At 45.8% G+C, this 20,101-nt stretch overlaps 1 protein-coding gene across 3 annotated transcripts in view; it reads left to right on the forward strand.

The window, feature by feature from the left end:
• Nucleotides 1–20,101, forward strand: part of LOC119170833 (uncharacterized) — a 167,985-nt gene that overhangs the window by 91,314 nt on the left and 56,570 nt on the right. Inside the window, exons 3-4 of one of the 3 annotated variants that reach the window (XM_075886611.1) lie at nucleotides 13,561–13,818; nucleotides 15,223–15,483. The exons of 1 other annotated variant lie outside the window; for it this stretch is intronic. In XM_075886611.1, coding sequence (XP_075742726.1) covers nucleotides 13,561–13,818; nucleotides 15,223–15,281 — 317 coding nt within the window. In that variant the 3' untranslated portion in view covers nucleotides 15,282–15,483. The remainder of the gene's footprint in view (nucleotides 1–13,560; nucleotides 13,819–15,222; nucleotides 15,484–20,101) is intronic. One more of the 3 variants, XM_075886608.1, reaches the window with a different exon arrangement.

Below are 20,101 nucleotides of genomic sequence, written 5' to 3' on the forward strand. Positions count from 1 at the left end.
TAATAGACGAACTACCTACACCTTATCTGGTTCTTGGGGACCTGAACGCACATAACGGTCTGTGGGGCGACTCTCGCTGTGATGCCCGAGGTCGTCTCATTGAACATTTCCTCATTTCATCGGGTGCTTGTCTGTTGAATAGGAAAGAGGCAACATACTATAACCTTGCCAACAAAACTTACTCTTCCATAGACCTCAGTATCGCATCTCCTTCACTTGTACCATTACTTCAGTGGAAAGTCATGAATAATCCATACGGAAGTGACCATTTCCCTTTAGTTTTGAGTACACCAATAATAAATGAATGTCCTCCACATGTTCCCAAATGGCTGGTAAACAAAGGCAACTGGGAACGATTTCAAAAGCTTACTCACCTAAATTGGACTGACATATGCGGGTTAGGCATAGATGAAGCTGTGCAGTACTTCACGGCTTTTCTTACTGACGCAGCAACCAAGTGCATTCCACAAACATCTGGACTGCCCGGCAAACGACAGGTTCCGTGGTGGAACACTGAGTGCCAGAATGCGCGAAACGAACAGAACAGGGCATGGAGGTTTCTGCGGAACTCGCCGACAGCGGAAAACCTTGAGAGCTTTAGGAAAATAAAATCTCGAGGCAGGAGAATGCGTCGGCAGGCCAGAAAAGAAAGCTGGCACAAGTTTTTATCAGGGATAAATTCATATACACAAGAGGCTAAAGTCTGGAACATGGTTCGTAGGGTAGCAGGAAGACAAGTACACTCACTCCCACTCGTAAACACACAGGGTGATAGCCTGGAAGATCAAGCGAACTTCCTCGGTGCCCACTACGAGCAGGTGTCTAGCTCGTCACACTACACTGAAGCTTTCCAAAGACACAAAGCGAAGATAGAAAAGCAGAAACTAGAATCCAAGTGCACAAATTACGAGGAATACAACCAACCTTTCAACTTAGCTGAGCTACAAACATCACTAAACTCTTGCAATAATTCCGCTCCAGGCTACGACCGTGTCACATATGAAATGTTGAAAAACTTGCCGCTCGAAACGCGAAAAACTTACTCTCTCTATACAATGCTATCTGGCTTTCAGGCACCATCCCTGCTTCCTGGAAAAAGGCTATTGTTATCTCTATTTTGAAACAGGGCAAGGACCCTTCCTCAGTTTCAAGTTATAAGCCCATTGCACTAACCAGCTGCGTTTGTAAACTTTTTGAAAAAATGATAAACCGCCGACTTTTACATTTCCTTGAAACACACAATCTGCTCGACCAATTTCAGTGTGGGTTTCGGGAGGGTAGATCCACCACCGACCATCTGGTGCGTATCGAGGCACAGATCCGAGACGCTTTTGTCCACAAACAATACTTCCTCTCAGTGTTTCTCGATATCGAGAAGGCTTACGACACAACATGGCGTTTTGGGATATTAAGAGACTTGTCTCACCTGAGTGTGCGCGGTAGAATGCTTTCCATAATCGAGAGTTAGTTGTCCAATCGGAAATTCCGCGTCCGTGTGGGCAGTACTCTCTCCCAAATATTTGTGCAAGAAACGGGAGTACCGCAAGGTGGTGTACTTAGTTGTACACTTTTTATTATTAAAATGAATTCCTTGCACCTGTCCATCCCCCGCGACATGTTCTATTCCACATATGTCGATGACGTCCAGCTTGGCTTTAAGTCATGCAACCTAGCAATGTGTGAGCGACAGGTTCAGTTAGGTTTAAACAAGGTCTCCAAATGGGCAGAGGAAAATGGATTCCGGCTGAACCCAGGGAAAAGCACGTGTGTCTTGTTCTCCCGAAAGAGAGGCATGCACTCAGAACCCGACATTGAACTGAACGGCCAACGTCTGTCTGTGAATGCGGAGCATAAATTCCTAGGCTTAATCTTGGACAACAAGTTGAGCTTCGTACCACACATAAAGTATTTAAAAACAAAATGTTTAAAAACCATGAATGTTATAAAAGTGTTGTCACGTACTACGTGGGGTAGTGATAGGCAATGCCTCATGAACCTCTATAGAAGCCTTATTCGTACCCGCTTAGATTATGGGGCTGTTGTCTATCAGTCGGCCACTCAAAGTGCCTTGAAAATGCTGGACCCCGTGCACCATTTGGGCATCCCCCTTTCTACGGGTGCCCCGCAGGGGCGCCTGCGCAAGTAGGCGTTTGGTGTGTAGCGACACCACGGACCCGAGCTAACGGGGGAGTTTCGGCTCCCTCCCACGCCTAGCCGTGCGTGGCTTTGCCGTGTCCGGGGAAAAGGGGATCCTGGGGGTTGAGCCAAAGCTGGGTGATTGGACCTTGAAGGCCCCCCGGCAGAGGCAACACACCTCTTTGGCCCCGGCTTCACGTAGACGGCACCCCTGGGCTGACCCACCCAGGGGAAATCGGCAGTCGCCTTTTCCTATCTCTCTCTTCCTACATCTTAGTCTTTTCTCGTCTTTAAATCTGTCCTGTCTTCTTCTCTCTTCCATTTACTTCCGATTTTTCATGGCGGCAAGGGTTAACCTTGTGTAATTACTCAACCTTGAGTAGTTATATTTGGTTATAGTGGCAATGTACGGCTGGCGTCTGCAGCCTTATGCTATTAAGTGCTTCAGCGTCCCCTGGTTGGACTCCATGGTGGGTGGTCGCCATTGCTGCCGAACAAAAAGTACACTACTATGGGAACACCTGCATTTCCCCGTCTCCTAGATCGTCTCCCGCCTAAGAGGGGATGCACCGATGACATATCAATTTTCAGCCAACCCAGACAATGCTTTCCCAAATTCCATGTTGTGCACAGGGAAAACCCAACAAAACAAGCCAGAGTAATATCTCCATTTCTTGTTGCTAAATCCCTGACAGAGGTCTTTGGCCCAGGATACAAGGTTACAAAGATGGCTAGCGGAGACCTTCTCCTTGAGCTGCCTGAAAAACACAAATAGGAAAAACTTGGCAGTCTCGTAGCATTTGGTAATATCCCAGTATCTATTTCACCTCGTAGATCAATGAACACCTCACGCGGAGTTGTTTCAGAAGCAGACCTTCTTGAAATGTCTGAACAGGAACTGCTTGAAGGGTGGAAAGAGCAAAATGTCACAGATGTGAAACGAATCGTCATCAGACGAGACAACAAAGAAATACTTACCAAACATTTAATACTCACCTTCGCATCTAGCACACTGCCTTCATCTATAGACACAGGATACATCAAACTCTCTGTCCGTCCCTACATTCCTAATCCAAGACGGTGCTATAAATGTCAACGATTTGGTCATGGCTCGCAGAACTGCCGGGGTCAGGAAACTTGTGCAAGATGTGGTAGCCACGGCCACCCATCTGATAACTGTGTTACTACGCCTCACTGCGTGAATTGTGACGGGGAACACGCCGCATATTCGCGTTCATGTCCTAACTGGAAGAAAGAAAAACAAATAATCACTGTTAAAGTCAAAGAAAACATCACATTCAAAGAAGCAAGACGAAGAGTGTCGCCATTTTACGGCGCAACATATGCTGATGCGGCGCGTCAGGGGGCAACGCCGCACCAGCCCTCGCCACCCCTTCGGCCTGCGCAGAGCGAGCCGTCGGCTGTGGCACCTGCCCCCAAGGCTACACCGCCTACTCCCAAACAGAGACCGGAGACTCCAGAGTCTTCGGGTCTCAAGGCCTCCCCTCACCAGGCGAGGCCCAAAATCCAAACTAACAGCTTGCACGTGCGGGCATCCAGTGCCTCCGAGGAGGCAATGGATACGTCGGCACCCTTGGTGCCGAAAGAGCGGCGTGGCTCCTTGGAGCGCGCCAAGAAAACAAAAAAGCAAATAACAGGGCCTGGTGACGGCCCTGTTAAGTGAACTCAAACTCCCCGTCTAAACAGCCACTCGCTTTTCAAACACACAGCATTATTTTACATTCACCATGAACACTCAAATTATACAATGGAACGTCAGGGGCCTTCTCAGAAACCTTGACGACATCCAAGAACTCCTACACGAACACTCACCAAAAGTGCTGTGTGTACAAGAAACACACCTTAATTCAAAACACACAAATTTTCTTCGCAAATACGTTATTTTTCCAAAGGACCGTGATGATGCCATGACATCATCCGGAGGTGTTGCCATCATAATGAATCAAGGAATTGCATGCACACACTTACAACTCCAAACATCCCTTGAGGCAGTGGCTGTTCGAGCGGTTCTTTTTGATAAACTAATCACAATCTGCACTATTTACATCCCTCCTAGCTATCAGCTGCAAAAACGTGATTTACACTCTTTAATTGATGAACTTCCGGAGCCTTATGTTCTCCTTGGAGACTTCAATGCGCATAGCAGGCTATGGGGAGACTCTCGTTGCGACGCGCGAGGTCGACTGATTGAACAATTCCTTCTCTCGTCGAACGCATGTCTCCTAAATAGAAAAGAACCAACCTATTATAATCTCGCACATAACACCTACTCCTCCTTAGACCTAAGCATAGTGTCTCCATCTCTTGTGCTTCTACTCCAGTGGAAAGTCGTCAGTAATCTGTACGGAAGTGACCACTTTCCCGTAGTTTTGAGCACAACTACAGCAACTGAGTGTACATCCCGTGTTCCCAAATGGCTCATAAACAGAGCCGACTGGGAACGGTTTCTTATCCTCGCTCGTATAGATTGGAGTGACATATGTACTTTAAGCATTGATGTTGCTGTCGACTACTTCACAGCTTTTTTGATTGATGCTGACACAAAATGCATCCCACAAACAAATGGGCACCCAGGAAAACGGCGTGTGCCATGGTGGAACTCCGAATGCCGAAACGCGCGCAAACAGCAAAACAGAGCTTGGAGGCTGCTTCGGAACTCACTGACAGCCGAAAATCTTGAAACCTTCAAGAAAATAAAGTCTCAAGGCAGGAGAACGCGTCGGCAGGCCAGTAGAGAAAGCTGGCAGAAATTTTTGTCAGGGATCAATTCATACACACAGGAGGCTAAAGTCTGGAACATGGTCGGTAGGATAGCAGGAAAACAAGTACACAAACTTCCACTCGTGGACACTCGGGGTGATACCTTGGAAGATCAGGCAAACTTCCTCGGTGCACACTTCAAACAGGTGTCCAGCTCATCCCACTATACTGACACTTTCCAAAAATACAGAACAAGAATAGAAAAGCAGGAACTTGAACACAAATGCACTAGATCCGAGGCATATAACCAAGCTTTCAGTCTAGCTGAGCTGCAAATGTCTCTAAACTCCTGCAGTACTTCTGCCCCAGGTTCTGACCGTGTGGTGTATGAAATGTTAAAAAACCTACCAATCGAAACACGAAAAACCTTACCTTGTTTGTACAATGCCATCTGGTTTTCTGGCGCTATCCCTACCTCCTGGAAAGAGGCTATTATTATTCCCATTTTGAAAGAGGGCAAAGACCCTTCTTTACCCTCGAGTTTTAGGCCTATAGCACTTACAAGCTGCTTGTGCAAAGTCTTCGAAAAAATGATAAACTGCCGACTTGTACATTTCCTTGAAACAAATAATTTGCTCGACCCATTTCAGTGCGGGTTTCGAGAAGGTAAATCCACCACAGACCACCTTGTTCGTATCGAGGCACAGATCAGAGACGCCTTCGTCCATAAACAATATTTTCTCTCTGTGTTCCTCGATATCGAAAAGGCCTATGATACAACATGGCGTTTCGGCATTCTAAGAGACCTTTCCCACCTTGGCGTGCGCGGAAGAATGTTTCACATAATCAAAAGTTACCTGTCAAACCGGACATTCCGTGTCCGAGTGGGCACGGTTCTTTCCCAAACATTTGTTCAGGAAACAGGCGTGCCACAAGGTGGTGTACTTAGCTGCACACTTTTTCTCATAAAAATGATTTCCTTGCGCTTGTCCATCCCTCGCAATATGTTTTATTGCACATATGTCGATGACGTCCAGCTTGGCTTTAGGTCTTGCAATCTGCCATTGTGTGAGCGGCAGGTTCAGTTAGGTTTAAACAAGCTCTCCAAATGGGCAGAGGAAAACGGATTCCGACTGAACCCACAAAAAAGCACGTGTGTTTTGTTCTCTCGAAAGAAAGGCATGCACTCGGAACCTGACAATCGACTGAACGGGCAACGTCTGTCCGTCAAAGCCGAGCATAAATTCTTAGGCCTAATCTTGGACAACAAGTTGTCCTTCGTGCCGTATATCAAGTATCTAAAAACAAAATGTTTAAAAGCCTTGAATGTTTTAAAAGTGTTGTCACGTACTTCGTGGGGTAGGGATAGGCAATGCCTCATGAACCTGTATAGAAGCCTCATTCGCACCCGCTTAGATTATGGGGCCGTTGTCTATCAGTCTGCTACTCAAAGTGCCTTGAAGATGCTGGACACCGTGCACCATTTGGGCATCCGCCTTTCTACGGGTGCTTTTCGCACCAGCCCCGTAGAAAGCCTTTACGTTGAGTCAAATGAGTGGTCGCTTCATCTGCAAAGAACCTACATGTCCTTTGTTTACTTCCTTAAGGTGAAAGCAGACAAGGAGCACCCCTCATACTCTACAATTAATGATTTGTCGAGCTCAACTCTGTTTCAAAACAGGCCTTCGATGAGGCAGCCCTTCTCAGTTCGCCTGAAGTGTCTAGCTCAAGAAACTGCAGTGTCACTTGAACACAGTTTAATGGCTCCTGTAGCATACCCGCCACCGTGGCAGTGGCAGACTATAGACTGCGATGTGTCTTTCCTAGAAGTTACAAAACATGCACCTATTGCCCATATCCGAACATACTTTTTGGAACTTCAACACAAATACACACGTCCTGAGTTTTCACAGATGCCTCCAAGACTAACTCCTCTGTGTCCTACGCTGCTGTCGGCCCATCCTTTTCGGATGCTGGCCCTCTACATCCACGCACAAGTATCTTCACAGCGGAAGCTTACGCGATACTTGTGGCAGCTAAACACATAAAACAATTACAAATACAAAAAGCAGTAATTTATACAGACTCCCTCAGTTTAGTAACGGCTCTGCACACTCTTAAAAAACACAAAAACCCAGTCCTTGTCTCACTTTACTCCATTTTATGCACACTCCACACACACAAACAACATGTTGTAGTGTGCTGGGGGCCAGGGCACCGTGAGATTCAAGGCAACGTGAGGGCGGATCACCTCGCTGCATCCGTCCATGAGAGCACCGCCATTACTTCTATATCAATCCCGGCCCTTGATCTTAAGCCGTCTCTCAAGCGAAACCTCCGGGACTACTGGCAGAGCAAGTGGGATACACACACACAAAACATGCCCGCTGGGGCGCCTGCGCAAGTAGGCGTTTGGTGTGTAGCGACACCACGGACCCGAGCTAACGGGGGAGTTTCTACTTCCTCCCACGCCTAGCCGTGCATGGCTTTGCCGTGTCCGGGGAAAAGGGAATCCTGGGGGTTGAGCTAGTGCTGGGTGATTGGACCTTTAAGGCCCCCCGGCAGAGGCAACACACCCCTTTGGCCCCGGCTTCACGTAGACGGCACCCCTGGGCTGACCCACCCAGGGGAAATCGGCAGTCGCCTTTTCCTATCCCTCTCTCCCTACATCTTCGTCTTTATCTCTTACTATTTATCTGTCCTGTCTTCTACTCTCTTCCGTTTACTTCCAAACTTCCTGGCGGCTAGGGTTAACCCTGTGCAAATAGCCTACCTTGGTCTAGGCGCATTGGGTTATAGTGGCGTTGTACGGCTGGCGTCTGCAGGTTTCAGCATCCGTAAACTTGCAGCGTCCCCTCGTTGGGCTCCGTGGTGGGTGGCCGCCAACGCTACTGAACAACATACAATTAGCATGCACAAAGCATTTCCCTTACTTAGTGATCGTGCCTCCTCAAAGCGGGTAAGCACCGAAGATATCAATTTTTTCCTCCAGCCAAGACAAACCTTTCCTCATTTCCACGTTTTACACTGCGAAAAAACTAACAAGCAAGCCAGAACAGTATCCTCCTTCATAGTGGCTAGGTCCTTAACTGAAACTCTCGGTGCCGGGTACAAGGTTACCAAAATGGCCAGCGGAGATCTACTCCTTGAAATACGTGACAAAGACCAATTCAATAAACTGAACACCATCACAACGTTTGGAGACACACCCATCAGTATTACGCCACACAGGTCCATGAACTCATCTCGCGGGGTCGTATCGGACGTAGATTTGCTTGAGCTGACGGAAGCTGAACTTCTGGAAGGATGGAAGAGCCAGAACGTGACAAACGTACAGCGTATTAAGATCAGAAGAGATCAAAAGGAAATCCCAACCAAACACTTAGTACTGACCTTTGCTTCGAGCGATTTGCCGGAAACTATTCAGACTGGGTACACAAAGGCATCCGTGAGACCATATATTCCCAACCCCCGCCGTTGCTTCCAATGTCAGAGATATGGCCACGGCTCGCAAAGCTGTCGTGGCCAGAAAACTTGTGCTCTGTGTGGAGTCGTGGGTCATGCGTCCGACAACTGCGAAGCACCTGCACACTGTGTGAATTGTGGCGGTAGTCATGCCGCGTACTCACGTTCCTGTTCTTTCTGGAAAAAAGAAAAAGAAATCATCACTTTAAAAATAAAAGAAAACATTACATTTAAAGAAGCAAGAAAAAGAGTCTCGCCATTTTATGGCCCCACTTATGCTGATGCGGCGCGCCAGGGGGCAGTGTCGCACCGGCCCTCGCCACTCCTTCGGCCTGCGCAGAGCGAGCCATTGGCTGTGGCGATTGCCCCCAAGGCGGCAGTAGTTGAGTCTACTCCGCCTACTATCGAACAGAGACCAGGGACTCCAGGGTCCTCGGGTCTCAAGGCCTCACCTCGCCAGGCGAGGCCCAAGCTTCAAAAAACCAGCTCGCATGAGCGGGCATCCAGTGCCTCTGAGGAGGCAATGGATACGGCGGCACCCCTGGTGCCAAAAGAGCGGCGCGGCTCTCTGGAGCGTGCCAAGAAAACTAAAAAGCTCATAACAGAACCTGATAATAGCCCTGCTACTTGAGCTCGACCTTTCAGCTTAAACAAGTCACTCCCTTAATGTACACACAGCACTACTTTACTTCCAATATGGAAACACAAATTATACAATGGAACGTCAGAGGCCTGCTTAAAAACCTCGACGACGTCCAAGAGCTTTTATACAAACACTCACCTCAAGTGCTGTGTGTACAGGAAACACATCTGAAATCCTTCAATACAAATTTTTTACGTGCTTACGTCATATACCGAAAGGACCGAGATGATGCTGTGGCGTCATCCGGTGGCGTAGCCATTATTATTAACCAAGGAGTAGCGTGTACACATTTATCACTCCAGACATCCCTTGAGGCGGTGGCTGTTCGAGCGGTACTTTTAAACAAACTCGTCACCATCTGCTCTTTGTATGTACCTCCCCACCACCGTCTTGAAAGACGTGAATTTCAGTCTTTAATAGATGAACTGCCTGAACCCTATTTGCTTCTTGGGGACCTAAATGCACATAGTGGACTGTGGGGCGATTCTCGCTCTGATGCACGAGGTCGTGTCATTGAACAATTTCTCTTCTCTTCCGGTGCCTGTTTGTTGAATAGGAAAGAGCCAACATACTATAACGTTGCCAACAAAACTTACTCGTCTATCGACCTCAGCATCGTATCACCTTCACTCCTACCTCTACTCAAATGGAAAACCATAAATAATCTATATGGTAGTGACCATTTTCCTGTAGTGCTGAGTTCACAAACAACATATGAAGGTCCTCTACACGTTCCCAAATGGCTGATAAACAAAGCAGACTGGGAACAGTTCCATAACACTACATGTTTGAGTTGGACAGACATATGTAGGTTAAACATAGATGAAGCTGTGCAGTATTTCACAGCTTTTCTAACTGATGCAGCAGCCAGGTGCATACCGCAAACGTCTGGAATGCCCGGCAAACGACACGTCCCGTGGTGGAACACTGAGTGTCAGAATGCGCGAAAGGAACAAAACAGGGCATGGAGGTTGCTGCGCAACTCGCCGACAGCGGAAAACCTTGCGAGCTTTAAGAAAATAAAATCTCGTGGCAGGAGAACGCGTCGGCAGGCCAGGAGAGAAAGCTGGCAGAAGTTTTTATCAGGGGTCAATTCATACACACAGGAGGCTAAAGTCTGGAACATGGTCGGTAGGATAACAGGGAAACAAGTACACACACTTCCACTCGTAAACACTCAAGGGGATACCTTGGAAGATCAGGCAAACTTCCTCGGGGCACACTTTGAACGGGTATCCAGCTTGTCCCACTATACTGACACTTTCCAAAAATACAGAACAAGAATAGAAAAGCAGAAACTCGAACACAAATCCACTAGATACGAGGCATATAACCAAGCTTTCAGTCTAGCGGAGCTCCGAACATCTCTAAACTCCTGCAGCACTTCTGCCCCAGGTTTTGGCCGTGTGGTGTATGAAATGCTAAAAAACCTACCAGCCGAAACACGAAAAACCATACTTTGTTTGTACAATGCTATCTGGTTTTCTGGCACTGTCCCTAGCTCCTGGAAAGAGGCTATTATTGTTCCCATTTTGAGAGAGGGCAAGTACCCTTCTTTAGCTTCGAGTTATAGGCCTATTGCACTTACAAGCTGCTTGTGCAAAGTATTCGAAAAAATGATAAACTGCCGACTTGTACATATCCTTGAAACAAACAATTTGCTCGACCCATTTCAGTGCGGGTTTCGAGAGAGTAGATCCACCACAGACCATCTTGTTCGTATCGAGGCACAGATCAGAGACGCATTTGTCCATAAACAATATTTTCTCTCTGTGTTCCTCGATATCGAAAAGGCGTATGATACAACATGGCGTTTTGGAATCCTAAGAGACCTGTCCCACCTTGGTGTGCGCGGAAGAATGTTTCATATAATCGAAAGCTACCTGTCAAACCGGACATTCCGTGTCCGTCTGGGCAGTGTGCTCTCTCAAACATTTGTCCAGGAAACAGGCGTGCCACAAGGTGGCGTGCTTAGTTGCACACTTTTTCTCATCAAGATGAATTCCTTGCACTTGTCCATCCCTCGCAATATGTTTTATTGTACATATGTCGACGATGTCCAGCTTGGCTTTAGATCTTGCAATCTGGTAATGTGTGAGCGACAGGTTCAGTTAGGTTTAAACAAGGTCTCCAAATGGGCAGAGGAAAACGGATTCCGACTGAACCCACAAAAGAGCACGTGTGTCTTGTTCTCTCGAAAGAGAGGCATGCACTCGGAACCTGACATTCGACTGAACGGGCAACGTCTGTCTGTCAAAGCCGAGTATAAATTCTTAGGCTTAATCTTGGACAACAAGTTGACCTTCGTACCGTACATCAAGTATTTAAAAACAAAATGTTTAAAAGCCATGAATGTTATTAAAGTGTTGTCACGTACTACCTGGGGTAGTGATAGGCAATGCCTCATGAACCTCTATAAAAGCCTCATTCGCACCCGCTTAGATTATGGGGCCGTTGTCTATCAGTCTGCTACTCAAAGTGCCTTGAAGATGCTGGACCCCGTGCACCATTTGGGCATCCGTCTTTCTACGGGTGCTTTTCGCACCAGCCCCGTAGAAAGCCTTTATGTTGAGTCAAATGAGTGGTCGCTTCATCTGCAAAGAACCTACATGTCCTTTGTATACTTCCTTAAGGTGAAAGCAGACAAGAGGCACCCCTCATACTCTACTATCAATGACTTGTCGAGCCCCATTCTTTTTCAAAACAGGCCTTCAATGAGGCAGCCCTTCTCAGTTCGCCTGAAGGGTCTAGCTGAGGACACTGGAGTGTCACTCGAACACAGTTTAATGGCTCCTGTAGCATACCCGCCACCGTGGCAGTGGCAGACTATAGACTGTGATGTGTCTTTTCTAGAGGTTACAAAACATGCGCCCATTGCTCATATCCGAACATATTTCCTGGAACTTCAAAACAAATACACACGTCCTGAGTTTTTTACAGATGCCTCTAAGTCTAACTCCTCTGTGTCCTACGCTGCTGTTGGCCCTTCCTTTTCGGATGCTGGCCCTCTACATCCAGGCACAAGTATCTTCACAGCGGAAGCTTACGCGATACTTGTGGCAGCTAAACACATTAAACAATTACAAATACAAAAAGCAGTAATTTATACAGACTCCCTCAGTGTGGTAACGGCTCTGCACAGTCTTAAAAAACAAAAAAACCCTGTCCTTGTCTCACTTTACTCCATATTTTGCACACTCTACACACTCAACCAACATGTTGTGGTGTGCTGGGTGCCAGGGCACCGTGAGATCCAAGGCAACGTGAGGGCGGATCAGCTCGCTGCAACCGTCCACAAAAACACTGCCCCTACATCCATATCAATCCCGGTCCTTGATCTGAAGCACTCTCTCAAACGAAACCTCAGGGACTACTGGCAGAGCAAGTGGGATACACACACACAAAACAAACTACACGTTATCAAGCCACACCTTGGCCATTGGGCACCAGTATCAAAATCACGTCTAACAGAAGTAACACTAACAAGACTCAGGATAGGACACACATACAGGACACACACACATCTTTTGTCTGGTGGCGATCCACCATTGTGTGATAAATGTGGTGAGGCATTAACAGTTCTTCACGTTTTAATTCAATGTAAACAGTTAGAAACTCTAAGAAAACAACATTTTTCATTACCCTACCGACTACGTATACCGTTACACCCTGCAATGTGCGTCGGTAGGGAACCGCTTTTTAGTCATAAGTCCTTGTTAGCGTTTTTAAAAGCACTTCATAGTTTTCATATCGTATACCCGGGCATTCCGTAGCACAACCTCTCCAGAGAGGTTTTTGCTGCGGTGGCTACCCAAGAAAGCACTTGCCTCACGGCCCTTGGACGCAAGGGTATGAACGAGTGAGGCACTTGTGCTAATGCCAGACATGTCCACCATCGTTTTTCATTATCACCAACTTTTGTCACCTATTCACACCACACACACCTTTCACGGCATGGTCATGATTTTATTACTTGTATGTTTTTACCCGTCTTCTTGCGAGGAATTTTATGGCCCTTATACAGCCGCTAATCACAATCATTGTCCACATTCTTTGTCTCATGAACTGGCGCTCTTTGGCCATCAAATGGCCCTTGCGCCAAAAAACACCATATATCATCATCATCAAGAGCTTCACATATTTTCTCGTGTGTATTTTCCGAGGCAGTTTGAGGCATTGGAGGCAACATAAATTTGACTGTGCGATGGTTCACGCTCAATCATGCCTGCAAGCTATGCCAACGCTCGCAAACACGACAGCGCTGCTGCACTCCCTGGCTACATCTGACAAAAAAATAGCTGCCTACCCAGAGTCCATAGCGTCGCCGTCGTTCATGCAAGCTCCCTATAGCTTTCTGTTTCTAGGAGTCTTCTGTCATTTAATACTGAAGTCCAGAAGCTTTTTTTAGTTAAGCTTCATTTGTGAAATTAAAAGTGATCAAGCTTAGCTTATCTAGTATACAGAAAATCATATTGGCATGATGTGGTTTGTGGCTTAAAATATTGTTATGAGCCTGTGTGTATATTGCATTATTTATATTACATAACTAAATGCAGGCTTAGTGCTTACTTAAACTTTACGACATAATTTTTCAGGAGGCCAGAGGTACATGAATGTTATAGCAGAGGAGCCGCGAACAGCAAAGGGCGTGCTTCGAGATATGAAGTTTGCCATCGACGTTGGAGAGCCAGTGAATGGTTTGAAGGGGCCCTCACCACTGTCGAGTCTGAAGGGTTTTGACCTTGTGCTTGGTCAAACAGTCGAATACATGCACTGTGTTCTTCTGGGCGTCAATAGGTGTTTCACTGATACTTGGTTTGACTCAAGTAACAATCAAGAGCCTTATTACATAGGTTAGTATTGCCTCGTAGATTGCAAGGTGGTTTGAGTGTAGCCTTGTGCCTTGGACTAAGCACAATGCGTAGCTCATCACCAATAAATTCCCCCAACTAATCTGAATATTTCCTGGAATTTTCTGAAGAAGCATGTTTACCTGTTGCTAAATTAGCAATAAAAATGAACAGAGGATGTACGATAAATATCTTGTTTGCTGGTTTGAAGTATGAATACAGATTCTTGATTATAACTGTTTAAAAAAATGGCTGTTATAAATATGAACATGCTTTACAAGAAAGATTGCATGGTTAAATCGTTGTAGGCTAACAGTTCACATGATTGCAGCAGTATTTAGAAAAAAGCTGTTTTTTTATGTACTTAACAAAAAAGTAAAAGCATTTTCAGTTGATGTAGTTTTATCTGAATGAGATATTGGTTGGTTACCTAATAAAGCCTATGCATGGGTACGAGTTACACACTTTGCCGTCTAATAGCAACTGAAGTGCACGCTTGTTTTCTTTTTAAAGGGACACTAAAAAGGAACAGTGACATTGCTTGAATTGACAAAGTGTATTCTGAGAATGTTAATGGCATATGTTTGACCACAATGAGTTCATTATTAGTGGAGAAAATCAAGATTGAAGTATTTTTAAATTGTTTGCCCAAATCTCCAAGCATCACATAAGAAATGTCAAAATGTACTTTAGGTATTTTCGTGGCATTGGCTCAATGAAGTTTTCTCATACTTCATATGCTATGTCTGTGGCACCCACAGATAAAAAATGTACTTCATTTTTATTTCTTGGAAGCTACTTAAGGCCCAGTAGATGCGTACGAAATTTCCTATTTTATGAAGTTAAGTGTGGGAACCTCAAAGTTGCATCGCCACCACAATTTTCTTTCTCCAATTTCTCACTAAGCGTCGTGTCGTGGTAAAAGTGGCATTTTTGGGATTGTAAAATTGTATTTTACTGGTGCACAAAAAATCGTTTGGCTCTTTAGTGTTCTAAAAGTATTTGAAAACTTCATCTTCGTTGACATATAGTCATAAATAAAGCATATATTTGTGAAAAGCAACTTCAAAGGCCAAAAGAATTGCTGCTGTGGTATGTTAATGTGTGTCCTCCCTTGAGATTTTTCTCCATTTATTCCCTTGCCACAGGCATGTACATATGAATTCCGTTAATTATTTAATGTGAGGGGCACTGATGCTGTCACTTGAAATGGGGTGTGAAGTAATAAAGTGAAAAAAGTGACATCAACTGGACAAACTCTCTCACAGCATGTCTCTGGTGCCTGCAATTATTTGCCGCTCATCCTTCTGTAGAAGACAGTGTCCCCCTTTGTCCCTTTGCTTATAAAATTATCTGCCTCATATATAAAAATTTATAATAAAGTATATAATGTCATGCTGTATGCAGGGCGCCCAGCAACTGTGGCTCAAGTGGACAAGAAGCTGCTCTCCATCAGGCCTCCTTAGTGCTTCACCAGACTTCCACGCTCAATCAAAGAGCACTGCCATTGGAAGGCAAGTGAATGGCGGCACTGGCTCCCGTTCTACGCTGTGCCACCCTGTACAAGGATCCTGCCCCAGCTCTACCTGAACCACTTTGTGCGCCTCGTTGAAGCTGTGCACATACTTCTGTCAGAAGAGCTAACTGCACCACAACTTCAATGTGTTGGTGAGTTGCTCAGATTGCTGAACTAGAGAGATTGTAGGGTTGTCAGTTTTCATGTAGAGATCTTCAACTCCTCAAACAGCCAACCGTCACTGGCAACCACAGCGCACATGATGGGTCGAGCTCCACCGAGTGCACCCTGCAGAGCACATCATCGGGCAACAAATATGGAGCACAAGAAATGTTTTAGGTGTGCTTCGTAACATGTCGCCAAACTACAAACCGTTCTTACTTTACTTTCCTGTGCATCGACAATGTGCGAAGGCATGTCGAGAAATAGAATGTATTTGACAAGCAATCACCAATAATCATAAACTTGGGCAATGCAGTTATGTCTTCAGGGGTGGAGTTACAGCTGCTGACGCGTGAGTTCTGGGAATATAATTGAGAGCGTGAGCCCAAAACTCACAGTAGCGACAAGCTTAAATGATTTCTTTCACGAAATGCCTTACAATTTTTACACGACATTGCAGTTTACAAATCACCTATCGCAGAATTTGTGCAATACTAGTCAGCTAGGGCAATATATAGTGTGCAGCTCACATTCACACAAAGCATGTTGTAACACAGGCAGATAATGCATGCTGTCTACAAGAGGGTCAGTGACATAGACTAGGCATCTGATTGATATGTGGGGTTTAACATCCCAAAACCACCATATTATTATGAGAGACGCCATGGGGGAGGGCTTCAAAAATTTCGACCACCCGAAGTTCTTTAACGGGCACCTAATTCTGAGCACCCGGGCCTGCATCATTTTCACCTCCATAAAAAATGCAGCCGCCGCATCCGCCATTCGACCTCACGACCTGAGTGTCAGCAGTATGCGGGGTGCTTCATGTCTGCTTTCATATTAAGGAAATATGAAAAGGACATGTAAGTTCTCTGCATATGAAGCGACCACTCATTTGACTCAGCGTAAAGGCTTTCTACGTGGGCTGGTGTGAAAAGCACCCGTAGAAAGGCGGATGCCCAAATGGTGCACGGGGTCCAGCATCTTCAAAGCACTTTGAGTCGCAGACTGATAAACATCGGCCCCATAATCTAAGCGGGTGCGAATGAGGCTTCTATACAGATTCATGAGACATTGCCTGTCACTACCCCACGTAGTACGTGACAACACTTTTAAAACATTCATGGCTTTCAAACATTTTGTTTTTAAATACTTGATGTGCAATACGAAGGTCAACGTGTTGTCCAAAATTAAGCCTAAGAATTTATGCTAGGCTTTGACAGATAGACGTTGCCTGTTCAGTCGAATGTCGGGTTCTGAGTGCATGCTTCTCTTTCGGGAGAACAGGACACACGTGCTTTTTTCTTGGTTGAGCCGGAATCTGTTTTTCTCTGCCCATTTGGCGACCTTGTTTAAACCTAACTGAACCTGCCGCTCACACATTGCCAGGCTGCATGACTTAAAGCCAAGCTGGATGTCATCGACATATGTGCAATAGAACACGTTGCGGGGGATAGACAGGTGCAAGGAATTTATTTTGATAATCAAAAGTGTACAACTACGTACACCACCTTGCGGTACTCCCGTTTCTTGGACAAATGTTTGGGAGAGAATACTGCCCACATGGACATGGGATGTCCGATTGGGCAAGTAACTCTCGATTTTTGAAAGCATTCTACCGCGCACACCCAAGTGAGACAGGTCTCTTAATATGCCAAGACGCCATGTTGTGTCGTATGCCTTCTCAATATCAAGAAACACAGAGAAGAAGTATTGTTTGTGGACGAAAGCGTCTCGAATCTCTGCCTCAATGCGCACCAGATGATCGGTGGTAGATCTACCCTCTCGAAACCCGCACTGGAATCGGTTGAGCAGATTGTGTGTTTTGAGGAAATGTAAAAGCCGGCAGTTTTATCATTATCTCAAAAAGTTTACAAAGGCAGCTTGTAAATGCAATGGGCCTATAACTCGAAACTGAGGAAGTGTCCTTGCCCTGTTTCAAAATAGGGATAACCATAGCCTCTTTCCAGGAAGCAGGGATGGTGCCAGAAAGCCAGATAGCGCTGTATAGGGAGAGTAAAGTTTTTCGTGTTTTGAGTGGCAGGTTTTTCAACATTTCATACGTGACACGGTCGCAGCCTGGGGCAGAATTACTGCAGGAGTTTAGTGATGTTTGTAGCTCAGCTAAGTTGAAAGGTTGGCTATATGCCTCGTAATTTATGCACTTGTATTCTAGTTTCTGCTTTTCTATCTTTGCTTTGTATCTTTGGAAAGCTTCAGTGTAGTGTGACGAGCTAGACACCTGCTCGTAGTCTGCATTGAGGAAGTTCGCCTGATTTTCCAGGCTGTCAACCTGTGTGTTTACGAGTTGGAGTGAGTGAACTTGTCTTCCTGCTACCCTACCAACAATGATCCAGACGTTAGCCTCTTGTGTATATGAATTTATCCCTGATAAAAACTTGTGCCAGCTTTCTCTTCTGGCCTGCCGTTGCATTCTCCTGCCTTGAGACTTTATTTTCTTAAAGCTGTCAAGATTTTCGGCTGTCGATGAACTCCGAAGCAATCTCCATGCCCTGTTCTACTCCTTTCGCGCATTCCGACACTCAGTGTTCCACCATGGAACGCGTCGCTTGCCCGGCACACCAGATGTTTGCGGTATGCACTTGCCTGCTGCATCAGTAAGAAAAGCAGCAAAGTACTCCACAGCTTCATCTATGTTTAACTTACATATGTCAGTCCAATGGAGTAGTGTTGTGAAACTGTTCCCAGTCCGCTTTGTCTGTCTGCCATCTGGGAACATGTGGAAGACCTTTTTCTAGTGGTTTACTTAGAATGATCGGAAAGTGCTCACTTCCGAAAGGATTGTTGATCACTTTTCATTGAAGTAGGGGTACAAGCAATGGGGACACAATGCTGAGATCTATGCATGAGTAGGTTTTGTTTGCGAGGCTAAAGTATGTTGGCTCTTTCCTATTCAACAGACACGCACCCGAAGAAAAGAGAAACTGTTCGATTAGACGACCTCGTGCGTCGCAACGAGAGTCGCCCCATAGACGTGGTCTAAATTTCCGGAGCCCTCCACTACGGCGTCTCTCATAATCATATAGTGGTTTTGGGATGTTAAACCCCACATATCAATCAATCGCCCCATAGACCATTATGTGCATTCATGTCCCCAAGGACCACATAAGGTTCCGGTAGTTCATGTATCAGTGACTGTAATTCGTGTTTTTCGAGACGGTACTGTGGAGGTATCTAAAGAGAGCAGATGGTGACAAGTTTGTTCAAAAGAACTGCTCGAACAGCCACTGCCTCAAGGGATGTTTGTAGTGGTAGATGTGTACATGCTACACTCTGATGAACTATACTGGCCACACCACCAGATGACGCTACAGCGTCATTGCGGTCCTTTCTGAATATTACATAATGACGTAGAAAATTGGTGTTTTTTGAATTTAAGTGTGTCTCTTGTACGCAGAGCACTTTTGGGGAATGTTTGTGTAAGAGTTCCTGGATATCGTCGAGATTTCTAAGCAGCCCTCTGACGTTCCATTGTAATATTTGTGTATCCATTTTGATTGTAAATGAGTGCTGTGTGTACTAAAGAAGTATTGCGTCAAGTCAAGAAGCCTTGTCAGGCCCCGTAATGATGGTTCTTGATATTCTGGTGCACTCCAAAGAGCCGCGTCTGTCCTTCAGTGCCGAAGACACCGTTGGACTTGCTGTTGTGTCTATCTCCTCGGACGAGGTGCTGGATGCCTGCTCGCGGTTCACGCGTGAAGGCACGGAGGTCTTAGGGCTATCTGTGGAGACAGAAGGCCCTGGGGCTTCAGGTTCAGAGGCCTGCAAGCCTTTTGGTGGCGGAAGAGCCTGTGCTACTTCCGCTGAAGGGGTGAATGGCGCTGCCGCTCGTTTACTTTGTGTGGTACGTGCGGGCGCCGCTGATTTTGGTGGCCCTGCCCCCTTTTGTGCCACCTCCGCAAACGAAAATCCCTGCAATAGTAGATGCTTGCGCGCCTCCCTAATCGCGATGTTTTCGCTTACTTTCAGTGTGAGTACTTCTTTTTCATGTTTCCATGTAGGGCATGTGCGAGAGTAAGCAGGGTGTCCACCATCGCAGTTTGCGCAGTGTGTAGTGGTTTCTTCACAATTGTCTGTGGCATGTTCGTGCGAACTACACTTTGCACAGGTTTGACGGCCGCGGAAGCTTTGGGAACCGTGGCCGAATCGCTGGCACTCAAAAGAACGTCGTTTTTTTTTAAACCAGATCAATCTGATTTTTATTGACAAACCAAAGAAAAGATTACAAGATATCTGGACCGTTAGCCTACATTGGCCAGTGATCGGTCCATATCGGAGTACATAAAAGCAGCTTAGCGGAGCATATTTAGCAATAAACACTTATATACACAATTATTTATAATATAACTATTCACATATGCACATACATACTACATACATAAGCGCGTGTACATATATGCATTTACACAACATGCCCAAATATAGTTTGTTTCATCATCATCGTCATATATAGTAAGTGACTGGCTAAAAGCACTAATTAGTGCAGGAGAAAGTGAGGAATAAAAGAAAGAAAAAAAAGCCTATTTATATGTCTTGATGCAGCAAGCAAAATATATTTCACACTGTCCTTAAAATTTCTTGCCACTT

The sequence above is a fragment of the Rhipicephalus microplus genome, chromosome 2 (assembly GCF_043290135.1).
Source record: "Rhipicephalus microplus isolate Deutch F79 chromosome 2, USDA_Rmic, whole genome shotgun sequence".
NCBI lineage: Eukaryota > Metazoa > Arthropoda > Arachnida > Ixodida > Ixodidae > Rhipicephalus > Rhipicephalus microplus.